The sequence below is a fragment of the Tachyglossus aculeatus genome, chromosome 21, assembly GCF_015852505.1.
Source record: "Tachyglossus aculeatus isolate mTacAcu1 chromosome 21, mTacAcu1.pri, whole genome shotgun sequence".
NCBI lineage: Eukaryota > Metazoa > Chordata > Mammalia > Monotremata > Tachyglossidae > Tachyglossus > Tachyglossus aculeatus.
Genome location: NC_052086.1, coordinates 20779597 through 20805173, shown reverse-complemented (window position 1 = coordinate 20805173; position 25577 = coordinate 20779597). Strand labels below are relative to the sequence as shown.

General features: G+C 46.9%; 1 protein-coding gene across 3 annotated transcripts in view; it reads left to right on the top strand.

The window, feature by feature from the left end:
- RPH3A (rabphilin 3A) overlaps nucleotides 1–25577 on the top strand; it is a 138190-nt gene that overhangs the window by 76968 nt on the left and 35645 nt on the right. For all 3 annotated transcript variants that reach the window (XM_038762833.1, XM_038762831.1, XM_038762832.1), the window contains 5 exons: nucleotides 2300–2429; nucleotides 3703–3789; nucleotides 5248–5413; nucleotides 14374–14541; nucleotides 20202–20285. In XM_038762833.1, coding sequence (XP_038618761.1) covers nucleotides 2300–2429; nucleotides 3703–3789; nucleotides 5248–5413; nucleotides 14374–14541; nucleotides 20202–20285 — 635 coding nt within the window. The remainder of the gene's footprint in view (nucleotides 1–2299; nucleotides 2430–3702; nucleotides 3790–5247; nucleotides 5414–14373; nucleotides 14542–20201; nucleotides 20286–25577) is intronic.

Here is a 25577-nt window from a genome sequence, read left to right as displayed (position 1 = left end):
GTAAGTGCTTAATAAATGCTATCATTATTATTATTATATAAACATGTCTCGTGCTGTGGTATTAGCTGAACTCCTTTGTGAGTCTCATCTGGGGCTTTTGGCCTAATGCAAACGAGGGGCCTGAACTTGGATGCAGATAGAACAAGTGAGTCTCCTTTGGCAAACTGCAATCATTGCACAGCAATGTGGGCAGAGAGGAGCTGGGGGCAGGGGCGTGGGTAGGGAGAGCTGTCATCGCTCCATCACACCGCCTTAAGGAGTTCTGTCAGATTTGGGTCATGGTGGACTGTACAGAGAGCACACAGGTCTGAGTTTCAGAAATTCTTCCCAGCGGAAATAGGTTTCTTTTGAATGGAAAGAAAAAGTGTCCTCATGTTATTTTTAGCTTTAAAGCTAAATCATGCCTGCGGTAGTCAGGGGGCTGTGGGTGGGGGGAAAATGGTTGTTGGCAGATGCAGCAGCATTGACGTACTGATGCTCAATTAGGGGATGCTCCTCTGCCTAGCTTTGTTAAACTTCTTGCTGTGATTTTTCCCAGCCAGCTGTACCTTCCACAGTTGGACACATCCTCCAATAGAAGTGGGGCCATGGCTGTGCTCTGTCTGAGGCTGTTTCCTGAAGATGGGACAAAGGGTTGATTAAGAGCTGTTAATTATGGAAGAAAGAATATTTCAGGTTAATGGAAAGTGCCTTTGGAGGGGTGGTACACATCACCAGAGTGAGAGGAGAAAATGGGCCAGGCAGATGGTCAGACACACAAAAACACACTAGCTGCAAGTGAGGCTGTGAAATCTCTGAAGTTACTGGATGACTTTAAAAATAGAGCAGTCAAATCCCTGACTAGCCCGGGGCCAAAGGGAGGCTAGGCAGACCAGGAGGACATGGAAAGAGAAGACCAGGAGAGGGAAGGAAGAGGATTGCATCTTTCCCTTTGGGGAGGGAACAGGAGGGTTGAGGTCAGGGATGGTGTATGGGGGGAAAACAGAGGTTTGGGGGCGGCTCTGGCTGTTCTCAGGGCAAGTGGAGCTGCACAGTTGGAAGCAGGTGGCCAAAGAGAGAGCCACACACCCCCCCCCCCACCACTCCAACTTCCAGAACAAAGCGAGAGACTTGGGCCATATTTCTAGTTCACCAAACTCTCAGAATAGCCCTGGCTGGAACAAGGGACTGACTTGTTCTTCAAGAATCCCTTCCAGCTTCAGAAGCCATTGAGTGGCACTCCACAGGCCTGAGGTGCGACCCCAGCCTAAATATAGTGTTGCTCACTCCTGGTGCCTGCTGTACTTTTAGAAGGTAGTTGGGCTTGCCTTTTTTACAGTATTTAAGTGCTCACAATGTGCCAGGCACTGTACTAAGCACTGGGGTTAATACAAGTTTATCAGGCTGGACATGGTCCATGTCCCACAAGGGGTTCACAGTCTTGATCCCCATTTTACAGATGAGGTAACTGAGGCCCAGAGAAGTGAAGTGACTTTCCCAAGGTCACACAGCAGATAAGTGGTGGAGCTGGGATTCGAATCCAGGTCTTTCTGATTTCCTGCCCTATCCACTAGACCATGCTGCACTTCCTGAGACATTTTGAATCCACATGGCCTCCAGACCTATTTTTCCATCAACATTTGGGGTATCTGATAGTTCAGATTCCCTTTCTCCAGAACTCTGCCATTTTCTACAGAAATGGCCACTCTGCCTCAAATCCCTGTGGCCATACAGAGCACCTCATCCCACTGGGGCTATCCTATCGACTGTATGATGAGTTCAGATGGGGGCCTAGACCAATGCTGATCTGGGCCGGTGTAAATGGAGGGAGATGGTGTGGCCAGTTGGCCCAAGGCCATGGAGGCCAAGCCCATACCTCAGGCAGGGAGTGGGTTCCTGGAGAGGTGTTGGAGCCTAGAGGGGGGCACACCGGAATCTGGTTGGGGCACGGGAGGGGTAGAGGGCTAGCAGAAAACTCCAGTTGCTGCCCACCACTGGGAGCCCCTATAAGCACCAGGAATAGGAGGGTTTCAGGCAGCAGCAGCAACAGCTTCTCCAATCCCTCTGGAAGGACAGGAGCAGCCAGTGGGTGGGAAAAAGGGCACCCATGCTTGTGTGACTGTCTGGAGTCAGCTGAGGTCTGTGGTGCTCAGGACAGCCCGATGTGTAGAAGCTGTGATTCTGCAATAGGACAAGGCGAAGCTGCCCTAGTTGTTGGGGAGGAGGACACGGTGAGTTCAGCAGGCTCTGGGCCTGGTCCTCCCAGCCTCTTGGCCCCAGGCCCGCTGCATGACCCTCCCGCATCATCTCTGGTTTCCAGGCGCCTGGTGGACCGCTTGGAGACCATGCGCAAGAACGTGGCTGGGGACGGGGTGAACCGCTGCATCCTCTGCGGGGAACAGCTGGGGCTGCTCGGCTCCAACTGCGTGGTGTGTGAGGACTGCAAGAAGGTAAGGCTCATCCTCCAGCTGGGACGAGCTGGGCAGGGGCGGGAAGGCTCTCGCCTCTCCATCCACACCCCGGCAAGCGGGCACTGCAGATAGGGGCCGGGTGGGGACAACCCCCTCTTCACCTACTGGGCCAGTAGAATGCCTCCTTCCTTCCCTCGAATGCTCACACTTGGTAAAAACGTTTCTCCTGTTTATTCTCCACTTTCCTCACTCTGCCTGGCTGCAAGGCAGTCAGGAAGGAAGAAGCTGAGGTGCAATGGAAAATTAAAATACAAAGTTCAGAAGGAATATTTTATTTTTCTTTTAAGGAAAAAAACAAATCCCATTTCCACACCTCCTTAAAACATGGCAAGAGGTTGAACTTGCTAAATCCACTGCTGTTGCTGCGTGGCCCACAGCCTCTGCTTCCTCAAAGCCCTAGAGAATGGGGATTGGGCCAGGGTAGTGCAGGGCTTGCTCCCCTCGTGCCCAGTGGATGGAGTCAGTGATGCCAGCCAGTTGGGTCTGTGTGAGGTGACTGCTGAGGCTCTGCTGGCTGGGGTGGGAAAAGAGCCCTTAGAGGGAGAAAGCGCATGCTCTAGACACTGGCACTCTGCAGCCATGACCTCCCTAACAAAGCCAAGCCAGGCCAAGCTCCTGCTCCAGATCCGGTCAACAGGCTCCCGCCATTGTGGGGAGATGTCCGTGGGTTGAGCCACCGTTAGACTCCGCTTGGCAGAATCGCTCCTTTTAATAATTTGTTAAGCGCTTACACTATGACAAGTCTGAGCACCGGGGTAGATACAAGGTAATCGGGTTGGACACAGTCCATGTCACAAGTGGGGCTCACAGTCTTCATCCCCATTTTACAGATGAGGTAACTGAGGAAGTGAAGTGACTTGCCCAGGGTCACACAGCAGACAAGTGGCAGAACCGGTATTAGAACCCAGGTCCTCCTGATTCCCAGGCCTGTGCTTTAACAACTAGGCAACACTGCTTCTCAGTTTACAGTCAGCAGGAAAATAATTGTCTTGGGTGTCCTAACTCTCCTCCAGCGGCCTGATTGGACAAGGGGGTTTTGTGCCCAGCTGGCCCCTGATTCCTCCTCAGTCCCCACATCCCACCCAAGGCCCTCCTGCAGCCAAGCTGACTCTGGCCTCCTGCCATTCACAATCCCTTCAGGACCCTAGCCTTATCTGACCCACTTCCTTGGGGATCCTGGCCTCCCTTACTCCCCTCTGAGTTTGTCCAGTGGCTCCCTGGCCCTAAGCCCAGGTTTTGTTTTGTTTTACAGAACGTCTGCACCAAATGTGGCATCGAGTCCTCCAACAGTCGACCCCATCCCATCTGGCTTTGCAAAATCTGCAGTGAACAGAGGGAGGTGAGTGATGGTCTCTCTCTCTCATATCTGCCACCGCGTATGGGAAAATCAATTAACAATTGTAATCAATGGAATTTAGTGAGCACTTACTTTGTGCAGATCACAGTACTAAGTGCTTGGGAGAGTACATTACAGAGTTGGTAGATTCATTCCCTGCCCACAAGGGGGAAAGGAGAAGGGATGGGTGAGGGAAAGGGAAAGGGAGAAAGGAGAGAAGGGGAGAGGGAGGGAGGAGAGAAAGGGGGAGCAGAGGAGAGGAGTGATGGATCAGCACTGCTGGTGGCCATCCAGGGCCTTCCCTTAACCCAAGACCCTACTGGAGAGTCACATTTAGTTACAAGAAGAGCCAGTTATGGCTCTAGAGCCGTAAGTTGCCGGCCTCTGTTCTGGAGACTAAATCAGGGAGCAGATGGGGTTAATTAGGGCAGAACTTTGGCCCTGAATAGTCACATTGTCTTATCTTATGCCATTGAGTCGTCGCCAACCATAGTGACACCACTGGCACATCTCTCCCTGGGGTCCCCACCTCTATCTGCAATAGTTCTGGTAATGTATCCTTAGAGTTTTCTTGGTAAAAATACAGAAGTGGTTTACCATTTCCTTCTTCTGTAAACTTGAGTATCCGCCCTCAACTCTCTCCCATGCCACTGCTGCCCAGCACAGGTGAGTTTTGACTTGTAGCAGATTGCCTTCCACTCCCTAGCCACTGCCTAAGGTAGGAATGGAATGGACATGCCTCCCTCCTATAGCTGAGGCTGGAAACTCTCCAGGTACAATCCTGAGAGGCAATAGAAGGCTGCCATTCCCATTCTCTCACATCCTATCCTAGTGATGTCAACTCCCCTTCCTATGAACCCTTTCTCCAACTCTCTGCGGCTGAGACCCTTGTCCTGCAGAAAGAAAAACTGAAGTCCAGAATCCTGAGAAGTCTCATCTTAGTCAGCCCTCTCCGATCCCCAATGAGCCCAGGGCCTCTGTGCGTGTCAGCATAAGGTGATAGACAGGTGCTGGGTCTGAAGCGAGCCAGCATTTCTCTAGCAGAAATGCTAGAACTTGCTAAATCCACTGCTGTTGCTGCATGGCCTGCAGCACATGCACTGCTGCTACTAGGGAAGTCCACCTTCCATGGGGAGGCAGAGAGGAGCCCAGATGTTGCTATAGCTCCCCATGGCCTCACCCCTGGGGACTTGCTGTAGCACAACTTATCCACAGGTGCTCCCAACTCCTGAAAGTTCTGGCCCAGGGAGACTCCACCAGGTCACATTATGGGAATTGACCAAGTCCACTGGGCTGTGGTCATCTGCCTGAACATAGGACAGGGCGGGGTATGGTTGGGGGGCCCAGCTGCTGGGGCAGGGACTACGTTCCACATGAATCTGGGAGCCCAGTCCCGAAGGCAGGAGAGGGAAGCCGTGCCTCCGGAAGAGAAGCAGCATCTCACTGTTCGGCTTTCCTCAGGTCTGGAAGCGATCTGGAGCCTGGTTCTTCAAGGGCCTGCCGAAGCAGGTGCTCCCTCAACCCATGCCAGTGAGAAAGACCAAGCCCCAGACGGCTCCCAGCCAGCCCGCCACACCCGAGCCCCCGGCCCCGGAGCCTAAACATCACTCCAGAACCGCCAGCCGAGGTAGGGCAGTCCCAAGGTCGGGGGTGGCCACGGCTCTCTCCCCATCCCGGTTCCTGAGGGGAACTATGCTTCATCCAGGCTACGCAGACCACACTGGGCTGACTCCTGACCTCCAGACTCCCTATGCACCTGATGGGTCAGATGGGCCGTAATGGCAGAGTAGAAAGCAGTGGTCCAGGAGTCAGGAGAGAAGTTTCCTAGTCCTAGACTTTCAATGGGTTTGCTGTGTGACACCTCGCCGAGCCTCACTTTCTCCATCCATAAAATGGGGTGATAGCCCCAGCCTTTGCTTGCCTCCTGATGAGACGAGAGAATGGATGCAGAAGGTCATCGGTTCTAATGCCGGCTCTGCCACTTCTCTGCTGTGTGACCTTGGGCAAGTCATTTCGCTTCCTCTGTGCCTCAGTTCCCTCATCTGTAAAATGGGGATTTAAGATTGTGAACCCCATGTGGGACTCAGACTGTTTCCAACTCGATTTCCTTGTATCCACCCCAGTGCTTAGTACAGTGCCTGGCATACAGTAAGCACTTAAAAAATACCAGTTATTCTTATTATTATGTAGGAGAGATTTGAGTTCTTAGGCAGAAGGGGCCAGAGAAATACAAGGGGTTTAAAAAAATGCTCATTTTCTCCGGTGGAGGATCAGCCATGCAACCACAGGTGGGTAGCAGTGGGTGGCAGCAGACTCCTAGACTGGTTCAATGAGCTCCTGTTTGGCAGTTCTATCCTCTCCCTTCCCTCCTTCCCTCCTTCCCTTCTCCCTTTTTCTTACCTCCCTCCCTGTCGCCCCCTCCGGACTGATCCAAGTCATTCAGTGACAGGGTCACAGGTGTGGGGAAGCATCAAGATGGAATTGGCCCAGAGAGCAAGGAGCCATGGACCTGTGGAGGGCTTGTGGCTGTTGGCAGGTCCTTTCTGGATTCCCCCTGGGTACTTCCTGCATTAGGATGTGCCATCATTCCCCCCTCCTGGTTAAAGCTGCCAGCAACTTTCCTTAAAAGAGTTTGAAAGGAATCCCAGCCTCTGACGCAGCTCCTGAAACATCTGCTGTCCCAGCCCAGACATGGGACCAGAAGAAGCACACATTGGATAATTGAGAGGGAGTGGGGGCATTCTATTGGGTTAGTTTATGAGTTAAGGAGTGCTAATTCAACCCACCCGCTTCCTGGTTTGTGCTTTCATGAGAAAACATTTTAGTCTACTTTTTCCCCCAGAACTGAGAGGGATTAAAATAGATTTTTTTCAAAGCCTTCAGTTGGTTTTACTATAAACTCCAAATCCACCCTGTGCATCTGTGCTAAATCCAGGCTGCAATAAGGCTGAATAACCAGCCCAGACCACTCTCACTGCCCCTGCCTCTTCCCACACAATTCTCCCAGTCAGGCAGGGGCAGGCAACTTCCACCAAAGACCACTAAGGGCCTGGGCCTCTCTAACAAACAGCATGACACACACACCTGCACTCCTTTTAGAACAGGCTTGCATCCAGCACCCACCAAGGAAGAGACTCGGGAAGTGCTGATACTGCAGAGAAGCAAATTCTAACCCAACAGAGTGGGCTGGGGCCAAACTGTTTCCAATTTTATGCTTTTTCTGGAGGAATGGAATCAATCAATCATTTATTGAGCACTTATTGTGTACTGCGCTCTTTGGAGAGTACAACAGAATTGGTAGGAACATTCCCTGCCCACAACGGACTCACAGTCTAGAATAAACTCCAGTAGTCTTTGCTCCACCTTCACTGCCACATAAGTCTCCTTTCCTCTCCGTTCACCCTTGCCCTGCTCTTTTTTTAATTATTTAAATATTTATATTTATTGTCTCAGCAACGCCGCATCCCATTTCTGGGCCTGTGGGGAAGGGGAGTGCAGAGGAGAAATATTGGGATTTTGTTGAATTTTGCTCCCCCTGAGGGAGGTTGGGTTGGCCGAATGATTTGGGGACTGACCACTTCATGGAACTTCTCTTTACAAAGCTGCAGTAAAGCTTCTCATGACCTTTTGCTGCAGGTCCATCCATCCCTCCAACCTAACAGAGGCTGGGCTCCTGCTGACCTGGGGCCTGACTGGAATCAGGCTTCTCCTGGGTTTGAGGAACAACAGAGTTAAGGTTGCCATTTTTAGAAGACGATGGTTTCCTCCATCCTTATGGCTCATTCACTAGGCTTCTTAGTAGAGGCTGTGCTGGCTGGAGACCAAAATGCAGACAGTGAGAGAGCAACAGGTTTCAGAAAGTGCTGGCAAGACCCCCTTGTTGCCCAGCCTGCTGCAGGTGGTTTGCAACACGTAATGTCCAGGGAAGCCTTGGCTTATAGTTTGACAGCTGACCCTCGTTCTCAGCCCCAGCATTCTATTGTCGTCTTCATCTGCTCTTTCTCCCTGCCCTCTCCCTTGGTCTGTAGGTTTTTGACCTCATTAACTGGGGTGCTAAAAGAAGAGTGGCAGAAGTGAGCACTCCCTTCATCCCCACCATGACACCCCCAGGAGTAAAGCAGCCTCTCCCACAGCAAAGTCAAAAACCTTTTCTGACTCTGCAGTGGTGATGCACTCTCCCATCTCACCCGGTTCCCTCTCACATGGCCTAGTGGATAGAGCATGGTCCTGGGAGTCAGAAGGACCTGGGTCCTAATCCTGACTCCACCACTTGTCTGCAAGTCACTTAACTTCTTTGTGCCTCAGTTTCCTCATTTGTAAAATGGGGGTTAAGGCTGTGAGCCCCATATGGGACAGGGACTGTGTCCAAGCTGATTAATTTAGGACTTAGTACAGTGTCTGGCACATAGTAAGCACTTAACAAATTCCACAATTATTATTATTATTATTCATTTATTTATTATGGTATTTGGTAAGTGCTTACAATGTGCCAGCCACTGTACTAAGCACTATGGTGGATACAAGCAAATTGGGTTGGGCACAGTCCCTGTCCCACGTGGGGCTCACAGTTTCAATCCCCATTTTACAGATGAGTGAGACACAGAGAAGTGAAGTGACTGGCCCAAGGACACACAGCAGACAAGTGGTGGAGCTGGGATTAGAACCTATGACCTTCAAACTGCCAGGCCCCTGCTCTATCCACTATGCCATGCTGCTTTCCCTATTATTATTATTAACCCTGGTTTCCCTCCCCTTGGGGGGCTGCCAAGGGCATTTCCCAGGACCAACAACATCTTTTATCCAGAATATGGAGAGCCGAGAACAAAGGAAAAGAATGATACTACTGTGGCAGAAGAGATGGAGTGAGGGTCTCCCCGGCACATCCCCTCCCTGCCAAATTCCCTCATTATTGAGTTTCTCTCATTTGTATGTATCTGGGATGCCATCTGAAACCCCTTTTGTGGTCAAAAAGGCACATTTTTGCAGGGTCACTTCTCAGGGAGTCTAGGGAGGTAATTGTCCCGAGCTCAGTTAAGCCTTCTAGCTTGGAGATAAAGAGATTTCCTCTCATGGCAGCAGAGTCAGCGCCCAGCCAGGGTCCACCACTCGCGGTTTCACTTTATTCATGCCCTCCTACATGTGGCCATTTCGCTACTCAATAATCTCTCTGCCAGGGAAACTGGGGAGATCAAATGAGGTGGCTTTGTTGCTTTTAAAAGGTTTGCTGGTTAAGAGGTTGAAATGATAAGCTAGAGTGGGATTTCGGGCCGGGGAGGGAATCCATGGACTGTCAAGATCCAGCCACTACTCAATGGCTCATACAAACCATGACCAGGGTCCCATCTGCTGGGTGTACAAGGGCAGCAGACAGATTGGTGGGTAGCAGGTAGATTCATTGGGAATGAGCCTTGGTCTGCTTCCTCACTCCCAGTGGGGTAGGAGGGTCCCCAGAGGCCAGGGCTGCTCCCTGGGGACTGAGTGCGGGAGGGCGTATCGAGGGCTGGTGGGGATTTCCTGGGCTACAGGGCTTGGGAAGAGGGGCTGCATGTTGGAGTGGATAAAGCACAGGACTGGGAGTCAGAAGTTCATAGGTTCTAATCCAGACTCTCTTAATTAACTGCTGTGTGACCTCAGGCAAGTCATTTCACTTCTCTGTGCCTCAGTTACCTCATCTGTAAATGGGAAGGAAGATTGTGAGCCCCATGTGGGACAGGGACTTTGTCCAACCCAATTAGCTTGTATCCACCCACATGTTTAGTACAATGCCTGGCACACAATAAGCACTTAAATACCACTATTATTGATTATTATTATTAGAGACCCAAGGCCAGTACTGATGGTTGCCTCGCGCCCGCCCAATAAGCCCTTGTCCCCTCCTGAGTTCCATGGGACTCAGGAGGAACTGCAGGACCCTTTTGCTATGCCTTTGTTATCCCCTTCATGGTGGGCCGTGGCTGCCCCCACAACGAACACACACACACAAACACGGAACACTTACACACATATGTTGCCATTTCCATTTCCCCTACATGTGACTGAGAAGAAGGCAGAGGGGAGGAAATCAAGTTGGTTCCTAAACTACTGGTTCATTTCCCTTCTCTCCTGCACCCTCCTTACCTACCCACTCCATGACAGTAAGTTACCATAACCAGAAGAGAGCCCCTGTCCCTCTTCTGTATGCAAAGCTTGCACACTTTCTCCTCCAAACTCAGCTGGCTGCCTACTTTTCTGCTTGTTCTCAGGTGGTTGCTATTGGCTACCTGTGCACCAATGTTTGTTATCACTCATCGGCTGGAGGTACTTCCTCGTCACATTACTTCTTTCTTCTCATCCTAATAAATTGGCCACTTTGGGCTGAGATTTGTGATTACCAGTTCCCTTGACTTTTCCCCCCTCTTATCTAAAGAAAGCTCTTGGAGTTCTAGCCTTCTCTTTTTCTAGGCCAGAGTGAATGCTAAGTCAGTGAACCTCAAAGCCATCTAGGAGAGTGGTTAATCATTTTTCTGATGAGTGAAAAGCATAGCATGCCACTTGCCTGTGGGAGGGAAATTTTTTTCTAGGAACATACTATTTTCTGAGGCCTGTAATCATGAACTGAATTATTAGTTCCTAAGGCTGAGTTCCTATTTAAAAGGAAAATGTAGGGCGGGCATTGGAGTGAATTGCTCTTTCTGACTTGCTGGTCACACTTTGCCCCCTCACACTCTGGTACCTCAAGGGGTTGAAGGGCAAGGGTCCCCAAGAGGAAGCAGCTGGAGGCGTCATTTCTCCTCAAGGTATATATGTTATTTATCAGTCCAGGAAAATGTTAGAAAATAATAATAATAACTGTGGCATTTGTTAAGCACTTAAATGCCAAACACTGTACTGAGTCATCTGACCCCTGTAGATGAAAGATAATCAGATCAGGCACAGTCCCTGGTTCCAAGTGGGGCTCACAGTCTACGAGAAAGTGAGGATAAGCATTTTATTCCCATTTTACAGGTGAGGAAAGTGAGCCACAGAAAAGTTAAGGAACTTGCCAGGCCATAGGTGGTAGAACTGCTACTAGAACCCAAGTTTTCTGACTCCCATTCCCGTGCTCTATTCATTAGGCCATGTTATCTCTCACGTAATAACTGGAAGACAGAGAGAGGGAGATCCCCTGTCTTTCCCAAGCCTGGGAAATGGAAGTACCCGAAAGGCAGAGTAGGGGGCAGTGCAAGGAAACTGTTCCCCCTTCTCTTATTGGGAGACCCTCCCACTGGCCACAGGAATATTCACGTGCTTAAATCCTGGGTGAAGTTATGGCATTTGAATTTGTTAAAGTGCCGAGGGATCAAGGGTCAAAAAGGGTGACAGAGTCAGTTGGTGAGGTCACCAGCATTTTCAGTGGCAAAGTTGTGTCCATTAGTTGCCCTGCTAGTTTTCAGTTGCAACCTCAGGGAGAGTCTCCAGCAAGGTTAATCAAGGGCTCTGTGGTCATCAGGAGCCAAACACAAGCACTTAGTACAGTGCTCTGCACACAGTAAGTGCTCAATAAATGCGACTGAATGAATGAATCAGGAGATCATGGAACTCTTCTGCCCCAAATCATGTAGTTCACGGAATCAGAGGACATAGTTTCTAATAAGTCTTCTGCCCCAAATCATGCAATTTGTGGAATCAGAGGATGTAGTTTCTAATCCCACCTCTGCCGCTTGCCTGCTGTGTGACCTTGGGTAAGCCACTTCACTTCTCTGTGCCTCAGTTCCCTCATCTGTAAAATGGGGATTAAGACTGTGAGCCCCACATGGGACAACCTGATTACCTTGTATCTACCCCAGTGCTTAGAACAGTGCTTGGCACGTAGTAAGCACTTTACAAATATTATTATTATTATTATTAATAAGTGCTTCCATCCCTACTTCTTTTCCTATGAGTGCATTATTGGATGGTATGCTGCATGGGGAGAAGAATTTGGTGATAGCTGTAACACTGACAGTAGTATGGTTTATCTTTAATCGACAAATTGTCAGATTTACACCCGCTTCATATTTGGCCTTTGTGTATGGTTTCTTTGTCATTGGTGTTTTGGGTATTTCCTTGTATAATTAGTTTGGAGCCACTCCTAATGTGGTCAGTTCTCATATTATTTGTGCTTTCCAGCCTAGTTTGGCTAGCCACTATTGCCAAACAACAGGACCCGTGTTTAAAGGAAGGGACATAGTACAATGTCCAAAAAAATAACCTTGATATAAGACATTAGTCAAGGCATGCATACTAGCACTCCAGGATTCCTCCATGTAACGTTCTTCAAGACCATTACCCCTGTGTTGTAGAACTAATGGTTCAATAAATTAGAGATAACAGGAACAGGTTAGGGATTGCTACCTCAATTTTTTCTTTTAAGCAATGTCATAAGAAAGTAAAGTAAGACTCTTATCCAGCTGTTATTCTTTTTAGAGTTGTCTAATTTCTGGCTATCTCTGTCTAATAAAGCGACAAAATGCATGTCTAAACCACCGGTCTGGATTTAGGCAGTGAACTCAATTAAATTTCCTGCATTTTGACCGATGGAACTTTGTCCTAGAGGCAGATGTGTTCAGCCTAAAGGCCATTTTATTCTCTTAAACATTGTTCTTGGAACCTGGCTGTGGAAACTCAATTGCCCAAGCAAAGTAGACATTCGCACGATCATGTCAGATGAACTTGTATCCAGCCTCATTGTCCCAACTAGATGATTCAAGTAAAGGTGGCTTGCGTTTAATCATACCATTTGGGAAGTTGGGTATGAATCCACTAATTGCATAATCTTCAGCTCTGTTTTGATGAGGAAGATGAAGAAATAGGGAGCTGCTTGAGCACTGTTTAACATGGTGGGTTTGGTAGCAGCATTGGCCGTGAACAACTCTGGATTGTTTGAGGCAATTAGAGGTCAAAGATTATCTGCATAATTGCAATCCACCTTTAAGCCAATAGTTCCATCGTTCTGCCCCACCAAGTTTGACCACAACCTCAGTTGTCTGATGAGGATTTCCCCTTTTCCTTCTGTTCCCACCTAGCTCTTGTGGAGGGGATTAAAAGCAGTGAAAGTCCCAAAGAAGGTGAATCAGGGGAAGCCAGGTGCTAAATAATCCACAGACCAGATGGTGGGTGTTCCCTGGGCAATTGACAGTTGGCTGGGTCTAGTACTGAACTTTAAAAAAATCTTCTCAGCAAATTGGGGTTTTACTCTGATTATGCTCTGAGGATGCTGTGAGCCTTCCCTTGAGTCTTCATGTTTGAATCTGGTTGGAACAGACTAACTGGTTTGTTTTTTCTTCTTTTAGCTAGTTCCAGATTTTCTTTCCATGGTATCTGCAATTCTCCATCCTCTCACTTCCCAGCTTTTAAAGGAGGATTTTCAGAGCTGCCGATAAAGCTACAACAGTAGCTTCATAAACATGATTGTTAGAAACAGTAAAACTGCTATCCTAGAAGGCTTTTTCAGAGTCCTTTAAACCCTGGAAAGGGCATGGGTCTGACAGTAAAAAGATATGGGTTGCAGTCCCAGCTCTGCCACTGGTCTGCTATGGGACCTCAAACTCTCTCTTAGCTTCTCTGAGCCTCAATATCCTTATCTATGAAATGGGGATGATAATCCCCTACCCTCAGGGATGTGGTGAGGACAAAATGAGCTAAGTAGCTTGAAAGAGCTTTCAAAACTAAAAACACCAGACACATTCATTCAATCATATTTATTGAGAGCTTACTGTGTGCAGAGTACTGTACTAAGCACTTAGGAGAGTACAGTATAGCAAAAAACAGACATAGTCCCTGCCCACAATGAATTTACAATCTAGAGCACTGTACCACTTGTCTGCTGTATGACCTTGGGAAAGTCACTTCACTTCTCTGGACCTCAGTTACCTCATCTGTAAAATGAGGATTGAGACTGTGAGCCCCACATGGGACAGGGACTGTGTCCAACCCGATTTGCTTGTATCAACTCCAGTGCTTAGTACAGTGCCTGGCATATAGTTAAGTGCTTAACAAATACCATTATTATTACTATTATTATTACTACTAAGCACTTGGAAGAGTACAACACAAAAATATGGCAGACATGTTCCCTGCCCACAACAAGCTTACATTCAAGATATAACCCTTTCCACATGGTAAGTTTTTTTCCCTAGTGTTCATCACTCAGTCATTCATCAGTACTTCCTGAACACCTTCTGTTTGCAGAGCACTGTACTCAGTGCTTGAGAGAGTACAATAGAAGTAAAAGTCCCTGCCTTCAGGGAGCTTATAATTGAATGGGAGAGCATAGAGAAGCAGCGTGGCCCAGTGGAAAGAGCCTGGGCTTGGGAGTCAGAGCTCATGGGTTCTAATCCAAGCTCTACCACTTGTCAGCTGTGTGACTTTGGGCAAGTCACTTAACTTCTCTGTGCCTCAGTTCCCTCATCTGTAAAATGGGGATTAAGACTGTGAGCCCCACATGGGACAACCTGATCACCTTGTATCCTCCCCAGCACTTAGAACAGTGCTTTGTACATAGTAAATGCTTAACAAATGCCATTATTATTATTATTACTGCTTCCTTCCCTTCTGTCTTCTTCCTTTTAATTTGACTTTCCTTTTCAGGTCCAGAGCTGGCTGCGGCTCCTGGCAGGGGAAGCTATGGCCCCCCTGTGCGCCGGGCTTCAGAAGCTCGTATGGCTCCAAGCGGCAGTGACTATCCCAGCGGGGACGCACAACACTGGGACTCTGCCCAGGGAGGGCTCCCCAGCGACTCCGGCCGGGGTCCTGCAGGTGAGGGAGACTCCGGGACTGGGGAGAGGGCTCAGGACTTGATATCAGAGAACTTCCCCTTCCTAACAGTGACATTCTGTGAGGCGAATGTTGGGTTTGGATGAGAGGGAAATGGGGCACTGTAGAGGGAAAATGGCAACCTCCAAAGATAAGCTTCTGGAGAGTAGACAGGGAGGGGAAAGACAGCCTCCCAGATCTGAGCTGAATTCCTAGGGAGAATATTTTCCTACAGTATTCGATTTTCTCCTCCAGGAAGCATTTCTTCCAAACTGGCTACACGACTGGGCTACTGTTCTCCTCCTTATTGAGGCAAACATTCCCCCTTGGAAGAGAAAGGGTGGGTTATCTCGGACCAAAAGGATTCCTGGTTGCACTCTTAAAATTTTTCCCTGAAAGTCTGAGCAGAACATCAGGAGGCTGGAAAGAAACACAAACAGTAAATAATCAACTTCCATGGTAAGGGGTTATATACACTAGACAGGCTAAACATCTGGGGATGAGGAGATGATAATGACTTAAGGGATGGGGAGGGGAGAAAAGGGGGAAGTGAGCAGGGTTTACCTTTGCGATTGGAATGGAACGGTAGAGATAATCCAGAAAAGCTTCCCAGTGGTGGAGGCAGAAAGGATTGAAGAGGGCATTCCAGGAAGGGGGAAAGGACAACTTGCAAGTGGTGACTTTGCTTTTCACTCCCACGATGCACTTTCCCATGGGACATACCTGGGGAGAGAGAGCGTGGTCTTATGGATAAAGCAATGGCTTGGGAGTCAGAAGGACTGAGTTTCTAATCCCAGCTCCACCACACATCTGTTGTGAAACCTTGGACATGTCTCTTAATTTCTCTGTGCCTCAGTTACCTCATCTGTAAAATGGGGATTAATACCATGAGTCCCATGTGGGACATGGACTGTGTCCAACCTGATTAACTTGTTTCTACTCCAGTGCTTAGTACAGTGTTTGGCACATAATAAGCACTGAACAAATGTCATTAAAAAAACCAACTGTGAACGGACCAGGCCTGTTTCCTAGAGTCTTCTCTTGAGCCCTCACATTGGCTGCTCTGCTCTCCTGACCCAGTAGGAACCTGCCAAGACACCCCCAACAGACCTTACCAAGTTTGGTTCGCTACAGCAACAGGCGACTTTCAGTTCCAGGTCCTTTCATCACAGTGCTCAGGGCGACAGGGAGTTGTCCGCTCATAGACAGCCAAGCCAGACTCTAGCCCCTCTTCCCATCCTGACTGACGGGAAGCTCTGGCCCCAGAGCTTCAGCTGGTTGCTGAATTGGTGTGTTTCCTCGGCGAGAGAGCCTAGCTGCCGACGAAGCATCCGAGTCATCTTTAATCCCTGAATATGAAAGGAATAGTTAATAGAAGGCTCCTGGAGAGATTCATCACACAGGGCTCTTGTCTCACTCCAGATGGAAGCTCAGCTTTCTATTTTGTGTTGAAATGAGTTCACATAAGAATCTGACAGGCTGAATATGAAGACTCAGTAGCAATCTCAGGGTCTTCTGGTCTGTCCCTGTCCATTCAATTCTGCTTTCACCCTCTATCCCATCAACTTCCATCCTTTCTCAATAATTTAACAGTGTGATGGGCCTCTGCCTCAATTACTTTCCTTCTCTCTTTCTATCATGGTTTTGTTGATACGTCTTTTAGGACCCTGCCCTCCTTCCTTTCACACCAAAGGTGTATTTCCCACATGCTGCCTCTGAGCCTCTTTTCCATATTGATTTGGCAGAGAGGCAGAGATCAAGCCCCAGATGCTTTAGTGTGTGTTTTTGTCTCCCCTCCATTGTTTTATGAAAACAACTAAGATCAGAAAAGACGCAAAACCTCCAACTCAAAGTCAAAGGTCAAATCTTTTTAAAGCTACATTCTGGAATATTCTGAGGAGGTCCTCGTGGTAGCTACCAAGACTCCCCTGACTGCTTCTTTATGGACACAAATAGGATGTGAGTCCAGCCACCTGGACCCTGACCCCTGGTTCGGGATCCAATGCTTAGAACAGGGCCTGACACATAGTAAGTTCTTAACGAACACCATAATTATTATTATTTGAGGACACCCGGCCCTTTCCAGTTGTTCCTCAAGTGGTCCTGTAGATTGTGTCTTGGGAAGTTTTAATTTCCCGGGGGTTGGGTATCCTTCTGGTTTCCTATAAATTTATCTATGATTTTACTGCCTTGGCTTTGAAATCTTCTCTTCACTCTGCATTTTCTTCAACTTCCTTCTCTGTTCTCCCTGTCGGGGTCTTGGGACTGTTAGAGCCCAGCAGGAACATCTAGGGAAGCCTCAGCTTCTTCATCCTTTCTCAGTTCTGGCATCTGACTGGCTCAGCCAAAAATGCCTAAGTGGGTACCAGGCATCCGAGTTGGCAATAGCAGGCTGAGAAAGAAACAAGAGGGTTTGGTTACACGCAAATATGCCACAGCTCCTGTAACTGCTTTATCACTTAAGAAAATCCTAGTGAGGACCCCTGCTTTCTTCTAAAACCTCCATGAACTCTTCATCCTCTGACTATAATCCTCCACTGCTTGGGCTCGTCTGCCATGTTTTTCCTGAGCTCTGCTGCCCTTTGTTTCTCAGATTGGAACAAATTTCCCGCATTAAGTAGGCCAGGCAAGTTGCAGTGATTCCCAGCATCCAGGCAGAGGGCTTCTGGGATTTTGATGACCTCCTACAGGACATCACTAAGAGGCAGAGTTAGGAGCAGAACTCTACTTTAGGAAAGTGCAAACATTGAAGGTTGTTCCTTCAGCCACCAGGCAGGCATCTGAATATCTCCTGGGTTATACCAGCAGGCCTGAGTCTGGGTTATCACTGGATAGCATCCTTTCAATCAGTCAGTCAAACATGTTTATTGAGTGCTTACTTTGTGCAGAGCACTGTACTATGCACTTGGGAGAATATATAACAATATAACAGACACATTCCCTGCTCACAATGAGCTTGCAGTCTAGAGGGGGAGACAGACATTAATATAAATAAATAAAATTACAGATATGTACATACGTGCTATGAGGCTGGAAGGGGGGATGAATAAAAGGAGCAAGTCAAGGCAGCACAGGAGGGCTTATGAGGAGAGGAGGGTTTAGTCAGGGAAGGCCTCTTGGAGGAGCTGTGCCTTCAGTGAGGCTTTGAAGGTGGGCCAGACCATCCCTACGATATTTCTACTGCTCCCACTCCAACTCTTGGTTGGACATTTCCAGGAAGGACAATGCCAGTTTTTCCAGTTCTGCCAGTGAAGAAATTTATTCATTCATTCAATCATATTTGTTGAGTGTTTATTGTATGCAGAACCCTGTACTTAGTGCTTGGGAGAGTACAATATAATGATCAACAGATATTCTCTAACCACAATGAGCTTACAGTCTAGAGAGGGAGAAAGACATTAATATAAATAAAAAAATTACAGATATGTACATGTGTGGGGGCTGGGAGGGAGGATGAATAAAGGGAGCAAGTCAGGGTGATGCAGAAGGGAGTGGGAGAAGAGGAAAGGAGGGCTTAATCAGGGAAGGCCTAATTAGGGAAGACCTCTTGGAGGAAACATGGATTTAACAAGGAAGAGTTATGGGGATGACTTGTTCTACTATAGAAGTAGGAGTCGTGCATCATAAGCCATGTATAATGAAATGGAGTAATCCTTAGGCTAAATACATTTGAAGAGGCTGTGGATGAGTTATGACTTTTGAACATTCTGTTCCACATTAAATGATTGTGCAGGTCCATTATCTATTTAATAATCCCTGGGTTAGTAAGGGAAGACACTGCCAGCCTGCAAGTGCATCGGTAGCAGCAATGAGGCACTACAACCATTTATTCACATATACTAGAGCTTAAATTTTGTCAGGCAGTCACCTCCACCGGGGATGTACATTGAGCATGTTGGAGCCTTATTTCTGCACTCAGGAGAACAAGTTATTGTGCCAATGCACAAACTCCAGGAAGGAGTGTCTCATCCCACCCAAAGGGCCTGACAATTATCTTGGAAAGAATTGATTCCTGTATCTTATAATTGTTCAATCATTAGTTTGTATGACTGTGATGACATAAATTTTTAGTCAAACCTTCTTGAGGGTGAAGGATGACCTTTTCCCCTCTCCCCCTTTTTATGGCACTTGTTAAGCACTGGTTTAGGTACAAGTTAGTTAGGATGGACACAGTCCCCATCCTGCATGGGGCTCACAGTCTAAGTAGGAAGGAGAACAATTATTAAATCCTCATTTTACATTTGAGAGAACAGAGGCACGATGACTTGCCTGAGGTCACACAGCAAGCAATTGGCAAAGCTGAGATTAGAACCCAGGTCTTCAGATAATAATAATAATAATAATAATAATAATAATAATAATAATAATGGCATTTTATTAAGTGCTTACTATATGCAAAGCACTGTTCTAAGCACTGGGGAATTTACAAAGTGATCAGGTTGTCCCACATGGGGCTCCCAGTCTTAATCTCCATTTTACAAAGGAGGTAACAGAGGCCCAGAGAAGTGAAGTGACTTGCCCAAAGTCACACAGCTGACAAGTGGCAGAGCCGGGATTTGAACCGATGACCTCTGACTTCAAAGCCTGGGCTCTTTCCGCTGAGCCACGCAGATGTTCAGGCCCATGCTCTTTCCACTACGGCATGCAACTTCAGCCCCTGTGGTGATTTACGGAATGTTTCCTTACCTTTTCCCCTATGCCCATCAAAAGAGGAGATGGTTCTAAACTGCTTGCCTCTTGTCTGTTGCATGTCCTTGGGCAAGTTTCTTAACTTCTCTGGGCCTCAGTAACCTTCTCTGTAAAATGGGGATTAAGTCTGTGAACCTTATGTGGGACACAGACTGTGTCCAAGTTGATTATTTTAGATCTACCCCAATGCTTACTATAGTGCTTGGCACATAGTAAGTGCTATTATTTATTTATTATTATTCTTATTACTTACTAAAGGAATAAAATAAAGAGAGGTGTCAGATCAGAGCTTCTTTCACATCCTACCCTAACTGGCTTCTGACGTATGGGCTCCTGCTTCTCTCCTACCTTTTGTAATGTCGTCACGATCAGATGAGATGAGATTACTTTAAGGAAAACCCATGTTGTTGTTGTAATAGTTGTAGTAATACTAGAATTAGTAGTCATCTTCCTCAAAGTATTTACTAAGAGCCTACTGTGTACAAAGCCCTGGACTAAGTGCTGGGAAAGAATACACAGAGATAGAGGATAATGGGCTTATGACTCCCTTAGCAGGCATTCACTGGCAGAGTCATTTTAAGCAAGGTCCCTGTCTCTGGTTCTAATCCCTAGTCTAATCTGTATCTAATCCTCTGTTTTGAACATGGACTCTAATCCCTAAAGATCCAGTTGGATCACTGTACTCTCCAAAGCACTTAGTGTTCTGAACATAGTAAGAGCCCACAATAAATATCCCTGACAGGCTGTTTCAAAAAATCCTCTGAGCATTATGTCTGGGGTTAGTCCTAAACGGTTGCTTCTCATTCTCTCCACCTGGATTCCTCCCCTACACCCCTTCTCAGGCACTGTCAAGCTGCCTTTTATCTCTAAGGATACACTGACCTCTGCATCTCCGTATCAACATTTAAACCTGTGGTAAGCCTAAGGCCTCACCAGGACCCTCCATTTCTCATTTTCTCCTTTCTTCCTTCGAGGTTTGAGACGTGCTAATTCAGTCCAGGCTTCCAGGCCTCCTCCGGCATCAAGCCAAGGTGCCATGGTCCAGCCGGCTCAGCGAGGTATGGTTCTGGTTCCGGAATTCGGCTCTGTTTCTTTGGGAAGAAATCAGACCAACTTCCTAACCCAAATCTGGGCATGTCAGTGTCTTGGTCCAAGAGGTCGAGGTATTTTTAAATGACCAATCAATCAATCAATCAATCAGTAATACTTATAATAATAATTGTGGTATTTGTTAAGTGCCTACTACGTGCCAAGCAATGAACTAAGTCCTGGGGTGGATACAAGCAAATCGGGTTAGATACAGTCCCTGTCCCACATGGGGCTCACAGTCTTCATCCCCACTTTACAGATGAGGGAACTGAGGCACAGAGGAAGTGAGGTGACTTGCCCAAGGTCACACAGCAGACACGTGGAGGAGCTGGGATTAGAATCCATGATCTTCTGATTCCCAAGCCTGTGCTCTATCCACTATGCCATGCTGTTTCTCAAACACTTACAAAATTTATGAACACTTACTCTGTGCATCACACTCTACTAAGCACTTGGGTGGGTGTAGTCCATTAGAGTTGGTAGGCATAAACCCCCATCTCAAGGATCTCAAGTCCCTCCCACTGTTGGGTAGGGACTGTCTCTATATGTTGCCAATTTGTGCTTCCCAAGCGCTTAGTACAGTGCTCTGCACATAATAAGCGCTCAATAAATACGATTGATTGATTGATTGTGGACAGGGAATGTGTCTGTTTATTGTTATATTGTATGCTTCCAAGCACTTAGTACAGTACTCTGCACTCAATAAATATGATGGAATGAATAAATGAATGAAGGATTTTACAATCCATCAAGGAGACATACCAAAATAAGTTACAGGTAGAAAGAAACAGCAGAGTTTAACGATACATATATAAGTACTTCACAGCGGGAAAGGGGAGGTGAGGGCCTGGGAGAAGTGAATTCCCCAAGTGCTTAAGTGACATATGCTCATTGTGGGCAATGAATGTGTCTGTTTATTGTTGTATTGTATAGTACAGTGCTCTGCACACAGTAAGCCCTCAATAAATACAACTGAGTGAATGAATGGATGCACTGAAGTGGCAGAAGAGGGTGAAATAAGGTTGGGAGTTGAGAGATTAATATGGGAAGGCCCCCTGGAGAAGAAGTGATCCCAGAAGGGCTTTGAAGATTGAGAGAGCCAGATGTGAAGGGGGAGGAAATTACAAATAGGAGCCAAGGTATGAGTGAGAAGTTGGCTGAGAAAGGCAGAAATGAGGCACAGGGAATGAGTTGGCCTGAGAGGAGTAAAGATTGTGTGCTGGTGTGTAGTGGGAGAGGGGCAAGGATAAAAAGTGGGGAGTGAGCTGATTGAGTGCCTTGAAGCCAATGGTCAGAAGTCCTTTTTATTCAAAGATGGCATGTTGTATGGTAAGACTGGACCTATTATATGACCCCACTTTATTCCACTGGCCACAGGAAATGGGATGTCAAATCACCTCCGTACCTAGAACTTGTGACAGTGACACTGTTTAATGGGTGTCAAACTTGCTTAACTTCCAAGATCAAGATATGAACTAAAGAAGTGAAAAAGGTGTTTGTCAGAAGAGCAGAAAATGATTTGTTCATCCTCAAAAATAATGAGGTGAAAATGGCCCATATCACAGGTGTTAACTTTTCACTGTGAGTGAAAAAGGGACAAGGATTTTAACAGGGGTGGGAATGGTAAACTTCAAAGAACTAGCAGACAAAATGTTACCATTTTGGAAATACTCTGGTTTTGTCAGAGATCAGAAATGAGCAAGGCTGGGATTCCAGTTCAAAAAAACTGGAAACAATAGCCTCCATTGACACCCGTGATCCGTATCCAATAACATCCAATTAGTCAACTTTGGAAGGAGAAGGAGGAGGGGGATGATGAAGTAATGTACTGTACTCTCCCAAGTGCATAGTACAGTGCTCTGCATACAGTAAGCCCTCAATAATACCATTGAATGAATGAATAAAAAGAATGTTTCCTTTGAATTTGAGCATTTAATTTTCAAGGGCATATTGTCTTTTCTTTCAGGTTTGATACTGATGGGTTAGATTGGATCACTTGACTCCTTTTCTTCTCATCTTTCCAATACTCAGCAAACCTCCCCATTATTGAGTTTCTTCACTATTACACACAATTTCTTTGTCAGCAATGCATCCGGATGATCCCAGGACACTATAACTCTGTGCCTGTTGGATGCCTGGATTAGACCCCCAAGACATGTTGCTTTGTCTGGAGATCCTGCTTGAGTTTATTTCCTCAGGAAGGAGGCCCAAGGCCCAGTGCCGGGGGGGGGGGGGGGGGGGGGGGGGGTGTGTGTGTGTGTGTGTGTGTGTGTGTGTGTGTGTGTGTGTGTGTGTGTGTGTGTGTGTGTGTGTGTGTGTGTGTGTGTGTGTGTGTGTGTGTGTGTGTGTGTGTGTGTGTGTGTGTGTGTGTGTGTGTGTGTGTGTGTGTGTGTGTGTGTGTGTGTGTGTGAGAGAGAGAGAGAGAGAGAGAGAAGCACTAACTTGGAATCCTTGCTGGATCCATGCAATTTTTATTCAGTGTCTTTATTGAGTGCTTACTATGTGTACAACACTATACTAAGCAGTTGGGAGAGTACAATACCACAGAATTAGCAGACATTTCCCTACCCATAATGAGTTTAAAGTCTAGAGGGAATTTACAGTCTAACAGAATAAAAATAATTTCTGAAGGTGAATTGTATGTGGTTGAAGTGGATGTTGATATTACCATCAATGGTACCTGAAGAAAGGTAAAAGAGCAAACAGCCCCAGGTCAGAGAATGGAGGGAGATCTCCAAGTGACCTGCTCTGGGTGACTTTCAAGCTCTGAAGCAAGTGGCTGTTTCACCCATCCCTACTGTAAACCATAAAATTTCTGTCTTGTTGGCCTGTAGGTGCCACAGGTAGAGGTAAGTCAGGACCAGATGGCAAGTTTCCTGATCCACAGTCAGATAACTCTCCATCTCTTCCTTTGCCAGAGCATCTGTTTGTTCTTATCACTATCTTAGGACAATTCAGATGCCCCTGCCTCTGGGTCCCGAGCCCTGGATGGCTCCTCCTTTTTCAGTCTTTATTGCCAAATCAGTTGAGTGGATTATTTCATCCATTAGCCTGGCCTGGTCTCTAACTCTCTCAGTCCCTGGAGTCCTGCCTAACCTCAGCCATCTCCAGATGCTTTGGGTATTGGGGTAGTTAGCTTCAGCCCCCAGCAGTCCATGCCCTTGCCCTTGGCCTCGGACTTATCTAGTCTTCTCTGGAAGAGGCTGTGTCTACTTGGGCTCAGTAGCATCTCCAGCCCTGGGGTGAGAACTGACATTGTAAGAATCCTATAAAAGAGAAAGATCTTGTGGGGCTACTGCCAGGATCGTGGTGAGCCTGGCATGTTCACACTCCTAAAGCCAGAATTCAAGCCGGGGGTGTGTCTTCCACCGAGTCTGGTCAAGCACCAATAATTTTCCCATAGTGCCTTAGTGGTAGGGCAGGGGGAACCCAACTGAGATTGGCCTATACAATGGGTTGAGGGTGTCATTGTTCCAAAATAGAATCCAAGCTTTGAGGATTAAAGTATGACAGAGGTGGTAGACATGTTCCCTGCCCAAAAGGAGCATTCATTTGGTGTTTCCGCAGGACAGAGAATGGGGGACGGGAGGTGGGTTCATGATGGCAAGCAGATCCAGTCTCCCTCTGCCTTTGTGTAATTGTGTAGTTGGAGTATCTCCTGCTGTTTTCTTTTTTGTTACTACCAAATTGGCAAGCGGTGTTGGTTTTCTCAGCAGGTTTGTTCCCCCATGTAGTTCAGTTCTGCCCTCTGCCAAAGACACACCTACTGGAAAAGGAAAATCTTACCTTTCCGTACCCATCCCCAAGCGCCCAGTTCTGTCCTGATTTTTTAATGATATTTGTTAAGTATTTACTATGTGTCAAGCGTTGTTCTAAAGTGTTGGGATAGATACAAATTAATCAGGCCAGATTAACCAGTTCTGCCTTGGATTTTTTTTATGATCTTTATTAAGTGCTTACTGTCAAGCACTGTTCTAAGTGTTATAGTAGATGCAAGTTAATCAGGCCAGATACAGTTGCTGTCCTACATGGGGCTTACAGCCTAAGTAGAGAGAGAAGAGTTATTGAATCCCCATTATGCAGATGAGGAAACTGAGGCACAGTTTGTTTTAATGCCCTGGATTTGTTTTAATGCTCAGCCTTCTGGTAGCAGTTGCATCTTTACTGACCCACATATATAACAGTGGCAGATAGTGCTCCAACTTAAGGTCCTGCCATTAGTGATGATATGCCACTATATCTGTTTCAGAAGAACAAATAAGTTTGGCAAAGAGTGCAGAGCCTTAGGGAGTCTGGCTCCCTATTTCTGTTTTAGTAGGAATATTTATTAAGGAGAACTAAGCAATGGGAAAGAATTCATGACAGAGAATTGGGCTCACAGTCTGAGAATTGAGATGGAAAGGGCACTGGCGACAGAAACATAAGGAAAGACAAAACAATAAGAACACAAAAACAATGTAGAAGACTAAGGAGGGGATAAATACAAAAAGAAAGTAAAAACCATAGGGATCTGCGGCTAGAAGAGCAGAGTTACAGACTCCTTGCGGCTTTGTCTACAAGTCATAACCACAGCTACCGCCATGGCTGCGACCTTCCCAAAATTCTGCATTTTATAGAGGCATAAATATTCCTACTGCTGCTTCTGTTCTGCCCACTGGGATGGAGCAAGGTGGGTCTGGCTCTTTCCTTCTGCTCAGTCCCTGGGTTGCTATTCACACCACAAATCTCTGCTAGTTCTCAACACGTAGCATTGGTGAAAAGTTGACCTATTTTTAGGGTATTTGTTAAGCACTTTCTATATGTCAAGCACTGTTCTAAGCACTGGACTTGGCTCTGGCAATAGTCTTGGAGCATCATGAAATGTTGCGATGCTTTGGCGGTTCCCAATTTTGGTATATTGTTCTAGTCACAACAACAGTTTTCAGAGAGACTATGCTTGGAGCTGTTTCATTATGCAAACCCTGAAACTCTCCCCACAGAATTTACAAGTATCACCAGGTTGGCACCAAACTGGAGCAGGTGTGTGAGTGCTTAGAGCAATGTTCTGCACACAGTAAGCACTTACTTCGTATTATTACAACTACTATTACTACTAAACTACTAAAGACGCATCTCCTCCAAGAGGCCTCCCCTGACTAAGCCCTCCTTTTCTTTTCTCCCGCTCCCTGCTGAACTTCCTGGACTTGCTCCCTTTATTCATCCCCAATAATAATAATAATGATTATGGTATCTGTTAGGTGCTTACTATGTGCCAAGCACTG